Source organism: Microtus oregoni, unplaced genomic scaffold (genome assembly GCF_018167655.1).
Source record: "Microtus oregoni isolate MIOR12 unplaced genomic scaffold, Mior012 000011F_ref0000422, whole genome shotgun sequence".
Classification (NCBI taxonomy): Eukaryota; Metazoa; Chordata; class Mammalia; order Rodentia; family Cricetidae; genus Microtus; species Microtus oregoni.
The window spans coordinates 40,693,947-40,711,502 of record NW_024543070.1 but is presented as its reverse complement, the minus strand read 5'-3'; the positions used below and the strand labels follow the sequence as shown (position 1 = coordinate 40,711,502).

Genomic DNA, 17,556 nt, shown 5'->3' with positions numbered 1-17,556 from the left:
CCACAATTACAATGGAGGACCTGGTTCAAAGATGAGGCTAAGACCATTGAAGAACAGAGTAGAGCTAGAAGTATGGAAATCCCCCAAGATCAACTTCTTGGAGATTATGCTAAAGAAAAGCAATCCCTATATGATGGCCACATCCACATCCTGGCTTTATGCTGTGCAGCAGCTTGGAATGCTGGGGACAGAATTGAAGAAGTAGAAAAGAAGATTGAGTCGATTACCAAGGTCACACAGGGCCCAAGAGAAACCTTCGCTGATTTCTTACAAAGAAAGTAGTATAATAGAATAATAACAAATTCAGAAGCTAGACAAATAATAATTGAATCTCTGGCTTTTGAAAATTCTAATTCTCAATGCAAAAGGATAATTAGGCCTTTAAAGGCAAGATCAGTGCCCCTGGAGGAAATGGATCATTTGAATCTAATGACAATGATCATGTTTGGATAGGAGAGGTGATTTTCAGAAGTTTGAGGAAAAATCAAAATGTCAAGTGTTTCCATTGTGGCAAACAAGGTCACCTTAAAAGGGACTGTAAACAGAATGTTCCTAGAAAAAAATGTTTTTATTAAGCATAATCCAAACAGAACACCCCTCCTTTCTGAATTATGCAGAAGGTGTGGCAAAGGCAGATATTGTATTAATGAATGTATATCAACAAAAGGCATTCAAGGTAAACCATTGCTGTTGGAAAACTCCTTAACGGGCCTCTTGCAGGTCCCTATGCTAAATCCGGTTCAGTTGCTTCTTGTCATCAGGGAGGAAACTCCTTCTCAGAGCAATTAAAGAACCTAATGAAAATTGGGAGCTTGGGGTGGGGATGGAATGAGGGTAAGGGGAGATGGGGAGAGAGAAATGAGAAGGGGAGGATGGGGAAAGCTTGGGGGAATTGGATGGTTGGGATGGAGGAAGGGTAAATATGGGAGCAGGGAAGTATATATCTTAATTAAGGGAGCCATTTTAGGGTTGGTGAGAGACTTGACTCTAGAGGGGTTCCCAGGTGTCCAAGGAGATGTCCCCAGTTTGTTCCTTGGGCAGCTGAGGAGAGGGCACCTGAACTGGCCTTATCCTATAGCCACACTGATGAATATCTTGCATATCACCATATAACCTTCATCTGGCAATGGATGGAGATAGAGACAGAGACCCACATTGGAACACTGGACTGAGCTCCCAAGTTCCAAATGAGGAGCAGAGGAAGGAGAACATGAGCAAGGAAGTCAGGACACTGAGACGGTGGGGCTTATCTAATGGGAGCTCACTAAGGCCAGCTGGACTGGGACTGATGGAGTTTACCTTGAATGCCTTTTGTTGATATACATTCATTAATACAATATCTGCCTTTGCCACACCTTCTGCATAATTCAGAAAGGAGGGATGTTCTGTTTGGATTATGCTTAATAAAAACATTTTTTTCTAGGAACATTCTGTTTACAGTCCCTTTTAAGGTGACCTTGTTTGCCACAATGGAAACACTTAACATTCCCACAGGGCAGGGAACCCTGACTGCTCTTTGGACTGGAGGAGGAGGGGAGGGGGACTGGGGGGAGGAGGAGGGACATGGGAGGAGGGGAGGAGGTGGAAATTTCTAATAAAAAAAAGAACCTAATGCCTATTGTAGGAAACCATACTGCTCTGGATGATAGAAAAGCTACAGAAGAGAGAACAAAAGCTTTAGGAAAAACTATAAAGTGGGTATTTTGGCAAATTTCAATAAATGAACAAAGGCCAAAATTAAAATTACAAATAAATGGCATTGTCATTGAAAGTCTGATAGACACAGGTGCAGATGTAAGAATAAATGCACCATAATCTTGGCATTCAAATTGGCCTCTTCAGGAAGTAAATGTTTAGCTTTTAGGGATTAGAAGTTTATCTCAGGTAAAACAACATGAGATGGTTGGAATGTATTGGACCAGAAGCGCAGAGAGGAATATTAAAGACAATGTTACTAACATAGCAATAAATATGTGGGGACATGATTTGTTATAGAATTAGAATACTCACAGGCCGGGCGGTGGTGGCGCACGCCTTTAATCCCGGCACTCGGGAAGCAGAGGCAGGTGGATCTCTGTGAGTTTGAGACCAGCCTGGTCTACAAGAGCTAGTTCCAGGACAGGCTCCAAAACCACAGAGAAACCCTGTCTCGAAAAACCAAAAAAAAAAAAAAAAAAAAAAAAAAAGAATACTCACATTAACATTCCCCCAATTTTAGAAACAAACCATAAATTAATGTATGTTTCTGGGAAAAATATTTGTAGGTATTATAAAGAATAGCCACCGACTGTTCAGAGCACAACACTTGCTAATCTTTCAAAGACATCAACAGTCCTATCTTTAAAATGGCTTACAGTTAAGCCTGTATAGGTTACACAATGGCTTTAACAACAGAGAAAATGCACGCTTTAGAACAACTGGTACAGGAGCAGTTAAATGCTCAGCATATTGAAGAATTAATCAGCCCTGTAATTCTCCTGTATGTGTTTTTAAAAAGAAATCTGGAAAATAGAGTGGTAACATATCTAAGAGCTGTTAACAAGGTGATTCAGCCAATGGAATCTCTACAGTCTGACATTCCTTTGCCTTCTCTATTGCCTGAAGGATGACCTCTTATAGTTACTGACTTAAAAGATTGTTTCTTCACTAAACCTTTACAAGAAAAAGACAGAAAACTTTGCCTTCACCATGCCTACTTACAATAATTCTCAGCCTGCTAAGAGATATAAATGGAAGTTTCTCACACATGGAATGTTAAGTAGTACCACCCTGTGTCAATATTTTGTAAGTTAGCCATAGGGAATGATAAATAAACAATTTTCTGGATGTATAGTTTACCATTACATGGACAACATTTTATTATCTGATTCAAATGTACATCCTTTAGAATGAATGTTTCAAGAGGTAAAGAAAAATTTGTCTTGTAGGGGATTATAAATTGCTCCTAAAAATTTCTATTCATTATTTAGGCTATAAAATAGGTTTACAAAAAATTAGCTCCAAAAAGTGTAAATTAGGAGAGATCAATTGCAGACTCTTAATGACTTTCAAAGATTGGCAGGAAAAATTTCCTATCTACGGTTCACTTTTGGAATAGGTCCTAATGAACTGATGAGTACTTTGGTCAAAACCTTAGATGGTGACAAGGACTTAAACAGTCCTGGAAATTATCAGCAGAAGCTGACAGAGAATTGACTTTGGTGGACGAAAAATTACAGAATGCACATGTGGATCATGTGGATACAAAGCTTACCTGCATTCTGGTCATATTTCCCTGTAAGCATTCCACTACAGGAATTTTAATGCGGAGGGAAGATATTATCTTAGAGTGTATCTTTTTTACCACACAAACCAAGTAAAGAATTAAAAACTTATGTGGAAAAAGTCTCTGAGTTAATTCTGAAAGAAAAACTGAGACTTCGTCAATTAGCAGAAAATGTAGTACGGTATGGGCAGAAAGTGAACCCTGACAACGAGCTTGCAGTCATCTTCGGGGAGAGATCAACAACAAATATCCCCAAAGCAAGAAAGCACAACTTATAAAGAGAGCTAACTGGGATTCTTCCTCACATTATACAGGGAACACCAATATCTGGAGCCCCTACAGTCTATACTGATGCAAATAAATCAGGAAAGGCAGATTATAAATCAGAAAACTTAAGTAAAGTGGATCTAAGCCCTTATGATTCTGTCTAAAAGTCAGAATTATATTATATTCTCATGGTACTAATAGATTTTATGGAACCTCTCAACATAGTTACTGATTCACAATATGCAGAAAGATTTGTTTTGCATATTGAAAGCACCAAAATTATGCCAGAGGATACAGAATTGACTTTATTGTTTTTCCAGTTATAAGAAATAATCAAGAATAGGAACCATCCCATATATACAGAGAGAGAGTATATATTCCATCATATAGTACAAGGTCATATAGTACAAGGTCATATAGTACAAGTAATGCAGAAATTAATCAATTATTGATTACAATTATGCTGAAGGCCACAGAATTTTATTTAAAAATCATGTCAATAACAAAGGTTTTAAAAAAGACTTTTCTATCATGTGGCAACAAGCCAAGGAAATTATAAGGAAATGACCTAATTGTTCTTCATACAACCAAACTCTACTACCTGCAGAAAGTAACCCAAAGAGTACTCAAAGGAATAAAGTATGGCAGATGGATGTGTTCCATTTTGTAGAATTTGGAAAACTAAAATATATACACTACACCATTGATACCTATTCAGGTTTTCAATGGGCATCTGCTTTGAATTTGGAAAAGGCTGATTTGGTATCAGACATTTGCTAGAAGTTATGGTCATCATAGGTATACCTGTACAAATAAAGACACACAATGCTCCAGCATATGTCACTAAGAAAATGAAACAGGTTTTTGCTTATTATAATATAAAGCACATAAAGATATATCACACAATCCTACAGGACAGGCAGTTATAGAAAGACCAAATCAAACTCTAAAAGATATGTTAAATAAACATAAATGGATGATAAAGACCCCCCAGAAACAGATTTCAAATGCAATTATAAATTACTAACTTTGAATTTTCTAAATGTTAATGAGTAAGGAATAACAGCTGCTGAGAGACATTGAATAATAAAAAAAAAACAGAATTAAATCAGCCAATATACTTTAAAGACGTGTTGAGGTCAGAATGGAAACGAGAACATGAATTATGTTGTGGAAGAGTTTTGCTTTTGTTTCCAAGATAGAGATAAAAGAAAAGAAGAGATATAGAGACAATAAAAACTGATGAAGGTTTAGATTGAAACAAGAGATACCTCTGAATTAGAAGAGATGATACTTCATCCGCAGCATGGCTGTTAATTTAAACTAACCTATAAAACTAACAAATGCTTTTCATTTGATCAGATATAACTTGCCAAAAGACAACTGCTCCAAAATTAGGGTTGGGGAAGAGTTTTGTTTCTGTCTTTTGAGGAGAATAAAGGTATCCAGCTAAGGAATCTGAAGATCACTGAACAAATGAGACATCTGAAGAAAAAGACAAATCATTCAGAAAAAGTAACCCAGGGAGCAAATTGGCCTATTGGTATATCACATCTCCAACAGGATAAAATTTCATAAATCTTTCCACGTGTGTGTCTGATGTTCTCTGCAGACATATAATGTAAATGCTGTTTTTGTGGTTCCAGTCCAATTAAAAATTAAAACTGGCTTAGAGTTGGAGTGTGGCTCTCTTCTTCTCTAAACCCAAGCTTGCTTATTAGAATAAAATCCAAAATCTCTGTCTCATGTCAGAAGAGCCACCCGATATGGGACAGAAGAAAAACAAAAATTTAAGGACTATTTTATTGCCACTAATCTTATAATCCTTTGGTTTTATATTTGACTCTTTGACAGATTTTCTTAAGATATAATTATTATATCAAAATTTATTAGATTAATATATATAGGTTTTAAAGTTTTTGTCATGATATTAATGGTCATATAGAGCACTAACTATTTCTAGAAAAAGACTTCATCTACCTTCTTGTACATGATTTCAGGTTTAAGTCTCTGTCAGGTTTTTTTTTTTTCAGTGAAACATGATTATACCTAATAGCAACCTTAGAAATCTCAAAAAGGAGGATGGGGTCTCACAACAACAATTCCACCAGGAATATGATAACACCAACAAGCTGAAAAATACCACCTAAAGATTGTCTTTGGACTACAAACTGCTCAGAACAATTTCAAGGTGGCTAGCTGAGATGATACAGTCTCACAGGCTACTCTAGCCAGGATTGGAGACAAGTCCTCTTCTTTCCCATTATGAAGAGACTGGACACCAAATGACAGAGCTACCTCTCCCAGAACTTCACAATCAACCCAAAATTTTTCTTTACAAGATCCTTTAAAAATGTCATTGCCCCAAGACAGCTGGAAGTGAATTTAAGAATATGATGCCCACATTCCCAAGTAGTGGGTTGGGTGGTTTTTGGTCATTCAATGGATTATGGATATTTGTCATTGTTTAAGGGGATTGGTTACACGTTGCTCTTGGTAATGGTCAGGAAAAGAGCTGAACAAAGGAGATTAGATTCAGGGTTCCTGTTGTGAAAATAAAAGAGGAAGCTACAGATATGATAGGATAAAAGAGTAAATTATTGAATCTACTTTTAAAAAGCAATGACTAGTTTTAAATATTTTACATTGGATTGGACTTTTGTATATTATATGTAAATTTTGTATATTGATACAAATTCGAGATTAATTTTGTTAGAACATACTGTACCTACATTTCTATTCTTGTTCAAGGTTTTGTACCTATACAGCTCTATTAACAATGAAATGCAAATTTCTAGTTCTTGGAAGTTATTATTAACAACTATTTAGGATAATAAGGAAATACAGATTAGTAATTAGCCACCTATTATAATTGAACTTGTAGACATATTAGGTATGTCTCCAAGGTCAAATAGAGATATATCAGAGATCTACAGAATATGACATTTAAGATGTTTTAATAATATAGGTTCTTTTTTTTTTATAATAATGAGACAGATCTTCTCCTGGCAGCACCAATCTACTTCAGAGAATATAATGGGCACTGAAGAAACTCCACATGGAATTTACTTTCTTTGTGACATAAGTTAGCCACTGGGCAAGAAAATCCCTTGCTTCGACTGCTGATGTTATGCTGTCCAAATTGGACAAGCAGGACACTAAAGAAAGTGACTAAAAAATACTGTCAAGACAAAGCAGAACAGTCCTTCCAAAATTCTGCTTTATAGGAAAGTCTATTAATTATTCTAGGCCTGTAGGCTGATTGGACGCCCCAGTGTTGCAGAAGAACCTTGGGTGACTGACCAGGCGGCCAGCTGTTTCTGTCATTACTCACAGTTTTTGGAAGTTGCTTGCTTGCACTTCCTGTTTACTCGGTTAATATTATTTCCTTCTCAGGTCTCTTAAGGAGTTAAAGACTAAATAGTTATCATTATAGTTTTCCTTATTTACCAGACTCAGAAAAGAAACTCACTAAAGAGGTATAAAGTGTATAATGTTGAGAGACATCAAAAGATAGTTTTGGATGGTGATGCAAGTTATCATAGAAAGTAAATTAGGTACAAGACTTTGGGCTCACTATGATAGAATAGATAATGGAGTATTTTCTCTCAATTTGTCAAATGCAAATGGACTAGACATTGTTGATGTACTTATTGCCTATATATGTTACATATAGTTATAGTATTTATTGTATATAGTTTTTCTTTTATTAGTTATATCCTTTTTTATTTTAGACAAAAAGGGGGAAATGCAGTGATATTCTCTTTGTGTTTTAACAAATAAAGCTTACCTGAAGATCAGAGTGCAGAGTTAAGCCACTAGAGGCCAGGGAGTGGTGGCACACACCTTTAATCCCAGGACTCAGGAAACAGAGGAAAAGGGATCTCTGTTAGTTTAAGGCTACCCTGGACCATACAAGACTGGATCTGTCGAAAAGAGAAACAGAGCTCACACAAAGGTGATCCCAGCACTTGGGATCCCACATCTTTAATCCCAGCACTAGGGAGGTAGAAACAGGAGTAATATGGCTGGACAGAGAGAGGACTATAAGGCAGAAGGAGACAGGAGCTCAGTGCCGTCTGAGGTTTGGTAGAGATAGATGGAGTCTGGAGATGCAGTCTGAGGTACAGTCTGAAACAGTTAGCCAGAGGAGGCAGTCTGAGGACAGGATCACCCCTTCGGTCTGAGCATTGGTAGAAATAAAGGAATTCTCTAGTGGCTGGCTGCTCTGCTTCTTTGATATGTGACCCTGGGCTTTTATTATTAGTAGCAATTAGAAATCAAACTACAATTCTGTCACTTGTTCACTTTGGTAAATGAAGGGGGCAGGAAGCCCTTCTTTGCCCCCCCCCCCCCCCGTGAGCTCTTCTTGAAAGCCCTTTCTTCACCTGAAGTAGTTCTGCTGTTCCTCCCATTCAAGAGCATACACATTACCTCCTGCCCCTGGACAAGCACACACACACAGCAGCCTGATAGAAAGGCTGCATGGAGCTCTGTTGGGGGACAATTTCATTTTAAACACTTCTCACTAATCCTCCTTAATCACCAGGAATGAACCAAGGCAGTGCTGGCCCTTGGCCAGCTGTTCTCCTACAGCCCGGGAACAAAGCCCGAGTCTAATAACCTCACATTCCTCCCTTTGGCAGAGAGACTTTATGAAGCACCCAAGGAGCTTAGTGATTGGTAAAATGAAAACAAACCTTGCTTCATTTACTGTGCGGAGAGCAAAGAGGTGGACTTTGATGCTGTGTTCTAACCAGCAGGAGCAGCTCACACGGAGTCCTGGAGTCTTCATGGCATTAGAACTATTTAAGTCAAAGCTTGAGGGAAGTGTTTGCAAACCTTGTAATCCTCACCATTCCTGAAATAAACTCGCTTCACTGAGTAAAGGCATAACCTCAGGCTGGAGAGCACACACGGCCAGAAACGCCCATTCCAAGTGTCTCTTCCAGAGCGTTGTTTCAGAGGCTTTCCAGAGTTTCCCCTGTGGGTATCAAAGGCCTTGTCTCATCTTACAACTATTATTGTGGCTACCTGGCTAGTTCCTACTAAACCCAACAGACAGACAATATTTTCCCTCAGATACAAACCCAGCACAAAGATATATCTCCAATGAATCACCAAATTGTTAAACGTGTTCCCCATCTCACATCTATACTCCAACTACTTGGTTTTTCCTCCTTTCTACCCTACTAAATATTTCCCTAACATCCCATTCCCTTGCAAATAAAATTCACAACCTGGTAAAGTATTATACATGTGAAAAAATAATGGACTTTTTTTTTGACAGTGTGTTATGTAGCCCAAACTTCAAGTCACGACATAGGAAGAATACAGCATACCTAGTTTAACGTAGCACTGGGGATGGAACCCAGGGTTTTGTTTAAGTTTAGGCAGGCACACTACTGATGGAGACACATCCGTAGCCCTTAATTTTACCTTTTTAAATGAAATGCCAACATTAATTCAAACGGGAAACTGATGTTTCATTCACTATATTCCTAAACGGTTTAGAGAATAGACTTTCTCCCCTGGCTCCTAAATTCATTTTCTGTTTATCAAGGCTTGAGTAGTCTCCAGGAAGGGGATCTAAAATCAGAGGGAGCGCATGTCTTGATTCAAAGATAACTGAAAACCTTTTCTTTCTTTCTTTTTAGACAGACTTTCTCTATGTAGTCCTGGCTGTCCTGGAACTCACTCGGTAGACCAGGCTGGCCTCGAACTCAGAGATCTGCCTGCCTCTGGAGTGCTGGGATTAAAGGTGAGCGCCATCGATGCCTGGCTGAAAATCCTTTTCTTTGTTTTGGGTCTGAATAAGTCTCCAAGGCTAGTCTCAGTTTGTAATCTTCCTGTGTCGGCCTCCCGAGTGTTGGGATTTTTGAGCATGTGCATAACATCACACCCAGCTCTTTCCAATCATTTTCTGAATACCCTTGATGTTCATGAGGTTTGTACTGAGATAAAGTCTGAGCCATTGTCATGACTGGCAGCCTGGGAGAGATGGCAGCCCCAGGGAATGACAGGCAGAGTGAAGAGTTGTCATGGAATCCTTGGAAGGAAGAAGGTACACTGTGGTCATTCCGCACAGTGTTACACTCGAATCATTCCAACGAGCACTGCACACATCTGGGGGCAGGTGGGAGGGACAAGCTACACATCTGGCTGTCATACAAAGCCACACCCAGGGTGCCTGGGTGATGCTGCCAAGAACTTGGGTTGATTCAGACCCCTAATCAGGAGATGGGCAAATTCCTTAGAATCGTGTTGAAAAGTCAGATATCATTCTCTCTGTTCATTTGCAGGAACCTTGAGACCGGTGATTCTGTCTCCAGGGAGCACTGCCCAGTGCCCTAAAAACATTCTCCATTATAAATGAGAGGTTCTACTAGCTCTAGTAGGGTAGAGGTCAGGTTTGCTTTATGACATCCAACAATGCACAGGATGGTACCTCACAACAAAGAATTATGTGGCTCCAAACACCAATAGTGCCAAGAGTGAACATTTTGATTTTATTTATTTATTTATTTTGGTTTTGTAAGACAGGATTTCTCTGTGTAACTTTAGAGCCTGTCCTGTAACTCTCCCTGTAGACCAGGCTGGCCTTGAATTTACAGAGATCCACCTGCCTTTGCCTCCCAAATGCTGGGATTAAAGACATACACCACCACAACTTGGCCTGATCTTATTTTTAGTTTTTTACATTAATGTATCTATTCTGTGCGTGTGAGCATGAGTGCATGCATGCTATGGCACACGTGTGAATGTCAGAGACAATTTGTGGCAGCTGGATCGGCACCTCTGTTCACCAAGCTGTCTTGCCAACCCAGAAACCCTGCTCTGGATGGCCTAATCTGAGCAGCTAAGATGCTGCCCTCGCAGGAGAAGAGACTAGCCAGCCAGGCATGGCTCAGCCCTGCTCACCAGAGAGCACCTTCCAGGCCAGTTATCTGTGCACTTCAGTGGCTGCAGCTCACCGCGGGCTACCATTTCCAAAGGAGTATGGGAATCTGGATTTGCAGGAAGAAATCACCTAATTTCTAAAATTTGATAATCAATCAAAACATAAGAAGCAACAACTGTACAGGAAAATGCATAGATCTAAAACATTTTAAAAATCCAAGCCCTGTAACCCCTGCCCTTCGTGACTTTGGATTAGTTTCAATCTCCAGGGGACAAAGACTAGCCAGTCCCATCTGGAAACCCAGAGCTGGTCTAGCACTGGGCCATGCTTGAACTCACACAATGTGTGGACCAACCGCCCGGGTGAGAGGCAGAAGGCGGAATTACACTCTCCTTCTGGAGGTTCACTTTGTGGCTGGAAAATTCTTTGCGGCTGAAAACCAATCCTAATCTCAAGAGTTATAACAACCCAGGGATTTTCAAAGCCAAGGTTCCTTTTGCAATAGATATACATACTGCTTCCTCGATTGGGTCCAAATGGCCTTTCTTTTCATTTTGCCCAGGGCATAACCTCAATTCCACAGACAGAAGCAGCCTGGAGACAGAGTTCCTTCCAGACAACCACCTTGCTGCTTGCCTGAGAGCAACTGGTTTCTCACTGAACTCAGCCTCACTCTGATCTCTCACTCAGTCCAACACCGAGGTTGCTTCGGTTCATTCATTCTATACAAAATATGAAGGTGTGCACGTAAGAAAGAAAAATATTGTCAAGAATTTCGGCTAGCACCATGGAGACAGAAAGATAAACACTTATGCCAGCTTCCCTGGGTCCCCTTTATGGGCTTTAACCTTGCAGACTGACTTGTACTGATGACAAGGCTTTGCCTGTGCTTGTTAGTCCCAGAGTCTGGGGAACTTTGGACACACTAAGGTCTGAGTTTGAATTCCAGTATGATATCATGTTATCTATAAAGCTCTGAGGAAAATCGGTTAAATACCACGCTGCCCTATCCAGGAAATACTCTACTGTCCAAGTCCAACCATCACCATGATGCCATTGCCATCACCGAAGAAACACTCTACTGCCCAACCACCACGTTCTTTATGGTTGGCTGTTACTATCACCAAATAAGAAGCCCCTATGTTTAAACACTGTCGCTAATCTATGGCACTACTGGGAAGGGCAGGAACCTTTCAGAAGCAGGGTCTCCCAGCACTCGGGAGGCAGAGGCAGGTGGATCTCTGTGAGTTTGAGGCCAGTCTGGGCTACAAAGCAAGTACCAGGACAGGAGCCAAGGCTACACAGAGAAATCCTGTCTCAAAACAACAGTAACAATGTGTAAACAAGTAAGAATAAAATAAAGAGGAAAAGAAGAAGGAAGGCGGAGGAGTGTTTCCTCATTTTTACCCTTCTGCTATTGTCCAGACAGGAAATGTCACTGAGAAAGGACAAGAATTCCTTATCCTGTGTGCTCAATTTTGTCTGCCTAGGGTGACTCAGGCAGGGGTTTGCCATTGGACAGGGGAACGAGTGTCTGTGGACACCACAGAAGTAGCAAGTCTGGCTGTCACTGAAGGACAGTTCCTAACGCATACACAAGGCAAAGCCAGCAAGGTGGCCAGGACAGACCAATTTATCAGGATTACTTTGGTACCAACAAGAGAAAAACTTTCCCGCCCACCCAGAATGGGACTGTGCTTAGGTAAGGCTAAGTAACCTAAAGATGATGTAAGACTACACAAAAGGATATGAATAGGTTAAATGGAAACACTGCACCACTTTACGTAGGAGACATGGACACCAGCTCCCAGATCGTGATACAGAGACTTATTATTAGTTTTGAATGCTTGGACTAGCTTAGGCTCATTTCTGGCTAGCTCTTTTAACTTAAATTAGCCCGTGTCAAAATCTCCTGAGTAAATTGGGAGCATGGAGACCATGAAAGAGGGTAGAAGGGGAGGGGAGAGAATGGAAAGGGAGTGGAAAAAAATGTATGGCTCAATTAAAAAAATACAATACAATACAATACATACATAATAAATTAGCCTGTCTCTCTTTATCTACCTTTTGCATCGGGCCTTTTTGCCTTTCTTCCTTCTGTGTATCTTACTTTCATTGCTTCTCATGTCTGTCTGGCAACTGCCTTGCTTCTGGCCCCAGGCGTGTTGCCCTCTCTCCTCATTCTCTTCTCTCTCTGTTCTCCTTCTTCCTCTCTCGAGTCTAGATTTCTCCTCCTATGTATCCTTTCTGCTCGCCAGCCCTGCCTATCCATTTCCTGCCTAGCTAATGGCCCCGTTCAGTTCTCATTAGACCAAGCAGATGCCTTAGGCAGGCAAGGTGAAACAATGCAATATTTCTTTACATAATTAGACACACATCCTTACATTGTTAAACAAATGCAGCATAAACAAATGTAACACATCTTTACATAGTTAAATATTCCACAACAGGTATTTGTAAAGGCTTCTGGGACAGCCAATTATTCCCTTCTTAGACACCACGGTATCCATGACGGCAACCCTGAGATAGATGAGTGGCTAACAGGCATTCTGGTGCTATGCTGAGCTGAGTAGTAGTTAGATATAGAATCTTCATTTGAAAATGCTGATATATAAGAACATGCTGTTTAAGTGTACAATACTGTATATCATGAGTTGTGTAAGAGTAAGAGTGTGCTCTTTTGAATGTCAATTCACACACTGATAACAGTTGAAAGATAAAGAATCAGGGCTTGCTTCCTCATTTCTGCCACCCCAGCATCTGATAGACTGAGGCAGGAGGATTAATGCTAGTTCACGGCCAACCTGGGCTACAGTGTGAGATGTAGGTTAGACGAGAGCTTGCCTAGCACATGAGTACTCCCTAGTACTTCAATCAATCAATCCACCAACCAAACAATCATTCAATGACTAAATAGAAGAGGGAAGGCTTCACTAACATAAAACTTTTCTCAGGATAAGATATCTACTTAGCACACATTCCTGCTTCATTTGAGCAGAAATCAATACCGTGATGAATGTGTGTCTTCTCTCTGCAAAGAACTTACCAGCCCACAGTTGCACTGGTCAGGACCACATCAAACAGCAAGAGTGACAAGCCAGCTGTGATGACCTGCAATACAACAAACGCCATCAGATCAGCAGGAGTCTGGGAGGCTCCCATGTCATTTCTCCCACGCTTTGAAAGGACTGTCTCTGACATCAGTCACCCCTGTCCATAGGCCTCTGCATTTAGCACGGCCTCTAGTCGAAAAGCATGATGTGGAAATGCTATGTCCTGTAGTCTACTGGAATCCCCAAAGAAGCACTGAGTTTTAAACCACTCAGAAGAGAGGTGCAGTGCCAAAGTCACAGAGAAGCTGCATTAACAGTATTTCCTTTGTCTCAACGCCCAGCGCCCAGCTCCAGGGTCATGACGATCACAGGCCTGTGCCCAGATCCTCAGGGAAACACTCATCTGTCCACACAGCTTCAGCTCTCTTCCCCTTCTAATACCCTGGTCTTTCTAGACTGTGACATGCTTTCTTAGAACCCAGGTGCTTCATGGCAGAAGAGAGCAGTTGAATCTGTAATTATCTGGATCACAGAAGCCAAGGTAGAAGGGAGAGGTTAGGCCTACACCTTTTAGAGCAAGGAGACTCAGGAATGGCGGCCATGGGGTCCAGACTCCAGAGTGTGTCTCAGAACAGTTGTCATGGAATGAGTGTGAACCAATGACCTAACTCAGTCCACACTTAGAATGTCTGTGTGAAGCCAGTTCTGAATTCTGCAGGTCAGAGGAGCTACTTGGAGGAAAGTAACCCTAAGGGACCTGCTTTCTTGCAGTGAGAGAGTGGGGTGCAGCTGCTGCTGAGAGCCATGCAAGCTGGGAGTGCTCAGAAATCTCAGCTATACCCCCATTCCCACCAAGGGGATGCCCTGCATGTGCCAGAGGCCTTTTTGGGTGTCACAGATGGGAACAAGGCAGAAAGAAGATGGCCAGGGGTGGGTTTAATAAGCCCCTCCTCGTGCACTGTCTTACATTTGACATGGTTCTTCTCCATGGTGGTCAAAATTCAAAACTGAGCTATCTTGCAGGTGAGATGTCTGATTTTGGAAATAAGGCATGCTACCTGTACAAATGTGTTTACCACCTCCTCACTTTCCAGTAGAGGACAAAGCTGAGGACAGTAAAGGCTAGCCCTAACCTGGAACCCTAGACCTAGAGTTTCTGAAGGCAGTGACCTCTAAGGACCACAGTCCCACCATGCCCTCCATTTCTACCTACCAAAAGCGTTTCATTTGCACATTCCCCAAATATATTTCATCGAGGTTTTCCCATTTATCTGTTTGGAGAAATATAGTTTTATACGGTGTATGTCTGCTTTTGCTCTCTTCCTTTTTATTCACGCTTTTATTGCCATTTTCTCTCCATTTGTTTTCATTCCACAATCTTGAACAAAATTAACAATCCTGATAATCCCTTTTTTCTTTCAAAACATTTATTATTTCCTGGAACAGTGCTAACAAGGACATGTTTCCCAGCACTGACAGGAGGGGAAGCTGCAGTCTGCAATGGTTATCAGCTACACTGTCAGTTGGTACACTGCAGTCTGCAATGGCTCTCAGCTACACTGTCAGCTTGGGACACTGCAGTCTGCGATGGCTCTCAGCTACACTGTCAGCTTGGGACACTGCAGTCTGCGATGGCTCTCAGCTACACTGTCAGCTTGGGACACTGCAGTCTGCGATGGCTCTCAGCTACACTGTCAGCTTGGGACACTGCAGTCTGCGATGGCTCTCAGCTACACTGTCAGTTGGTACACTGCAGTCTGCGATGGCTATCAGCTACACTGTCAGCTTGGGACACTGCAGTCTGCAATGGCTATCAGCTACACTGTCAGCTTGGGACACTGCAGTCTGCGATGGCTCTCAGCTACACTGTCAGTTGGTACACTGCAGTCTGCGATGGCTATCAGCTACACTGTCAGCTTGGGACACTGCAGTCTGCGATGGCTCTCAGCTACACTGTCAGTTGGTACACTGCAGTCTGCGATGGCTATCAGCTACACTGTCAGCTTGGGACACTGCAGTCTGCGATGGCTCTCAGCTACACTGTCAGCTTGGGACACTGCAGTCTGCGATGGCTATCAGCTACACTGTCAGCTTGGGACACTGCAGTCTGCGATGGCTATCAGCTACACTGTCAGCTTGGGACACTGCAGTCTGCGATGGCTGTTCCACTGCAGCAGTGGAACTCAGCTTACATCTGTTTTCCCTCTTTCTCCACTCCTGCCTGCACCTCATTTTCCTCTTTTCAAAAAAAAGTACATTTATTGAGTACAGTGTGTATGTATGTATGCATGTATGTATGTATTATGTGGGCATCACAGTCCATGTATAAAGTGGATGGTTCTCTCCTTTCACCATGTGGGTTCTGGGGTCTGAACTTAGGTGGCCAGGCATGGCAGCAAGTGGTTCTGCCCTCTGAGCCATCTTGCTGGTCTTCCAGCCGTCTTTATCACCTCTTGGAGGCTTCCTTTGGCCATCTTCTCTGCCTGTTCTCCGATCTACTCTTCATGTGACTTAGTCATGACTAAGAAAAGGGAGGCATCCCTTGTCAGGGAATATTTTCCACCAGGTCTGTGCCTGGCACCTCCACACAGTTCTGGAGCTGAGCAGGAGTCCTGTCTGCTGGGACTCGGGCAGCTGGCCTGACTGTGCCTGTGAACTGTGCCTTTTGCCAAGAAAAACATGGCTTAAAATTTTAAAACCAGTCCTGACTTGAAAATCAGTCTGCTCTAACAGCCATGCTGGTGCCCTTGCCCCTGCTCCTTCCTGGAAATGTTTGTGCAACCTCCCGGCTTCCTCTTGAGCCACATTTCCAGGCTCCCCCTAAGTTTTCTTTTTTTAATAAGCAAGACCGCTGATGGCTGTGACGCGCGCTGACATGCCATAAATCGGTGTGGCTTGTTTCTGTCAAGACTGCAGTGGCAGGCTTGCCTGGCAGGCTACTGTGGAGCTGAGCAGGCTGCTTTCCCATCCACTCCATAAGAACCATCAGGGCTTGGTTCTCACACCTTCTTTTCCTTCCATCACTAATCCTAGCAGGGCAACCTCTCAGAAAGGTGGATGCTGGCAGCCAGGTAGTTGGGCCTGTGTGACCAGTGAACAGTTCCCAAAGGCTGACCTCTCCATGGCTGAGGGTCATATTCATGTCTGCTCAATGTGATATGTTTCTGTACACAGGGCTGCTCACTCCTAATCCTACCTATGAGGAAGTAAACGCCAGTAGCTGAATGTTCTATGCCAGAATATAAAATGGCTCATGTATAGTCACTAAGGGCAATACCTAAGCAACAGAAGGACCTCCCTTGACTGATGGATGGAGGGCCAGTAACTCAGAGGTAGCGTGTGACTTGCCCCAGGGACTTTGAGGCTTGTGGCAGTGAGAGTAAAACCAAAGCCTTGTCTCCTAGCTCAACCTTCTCTCATAGCCAGGAACTCAAGAAAGGCTCACACAAGTCACATGTGGCTTTAAGAAACCGCTGAAAGGTTGGGGAGACACTAAATTGATAAAACGCTTGCCTCACAAGCATGTGGATCTTACTGAAGTCCACAGGATCCATGTAAAAGCTGGCACGGTTGGCACGGTGGTAGATGCTTGTAAACCCAGTGGTCTCGAGATAGGCACACACAGGCAGGGCCCTAGAGCTCACACACCAGCCTGCTTGACCTACCTGGTGAGTTCCAGGTCAATAAGAGATCGTGTCTCAAATAAATAATAGAAAAGCACTTGAAAAATGACACCTGAGGTTGTTCTCAGACCTACACACCCATCCACAAGCACACAATACATGTGAGCATCTACATACACATACGAACACACAAGAGTTCATTGAAAGCAAATTCTCATTTCCACACATGATGTTTACAGTGACATCATTCACAAAAGGCAGAGTCAGGAGCAACCAAAATGTCTGTTGAGAGATGATGACCAGGTAAAGAAAGTAACTCACAATAGAGGATCACTTAGCTTTGAAAAAGAGAAAAAAAAATGTGATGCATATTTCAATGTGGATATTAGGCCAAGTGAAATTAGAATCCACTCAAAGTTATCTGTCATAAAACTCATGAAGGCAGAA

At 42.0% G+C, this 17,556-nt stretch overlaps 1 protein-coding gene across 3 annotated transcripts in view; it reads right to left on the bottom strand.

Moving 5' to 3' along the window:
- The window catches only part of Tmem241 (transmembrane protein 241), a 148,117-nt gene that overhangs the window by 4,599 nt on the left and 125,962 nt on the right, over positions 1-17,556 (bottom strand). For 2 of the 3 annotated variants that reach the window (XM_041659603.1, XM_041659604.1), the window contains one exon: positions 13,480-13,544. The exons of the other annotated variant lie outside the window; for it this stretch is intronic. In XM_041659603.1, the coding sequence (XP_041515537.1) occupies positions 13,480-13,544 (65 nt within the window). The remainder of the gene's footprint in view (positions 1-13,479; positions 13,545-17,556) is intronic. 3 annotated transcript variants of the gene reach the window in all.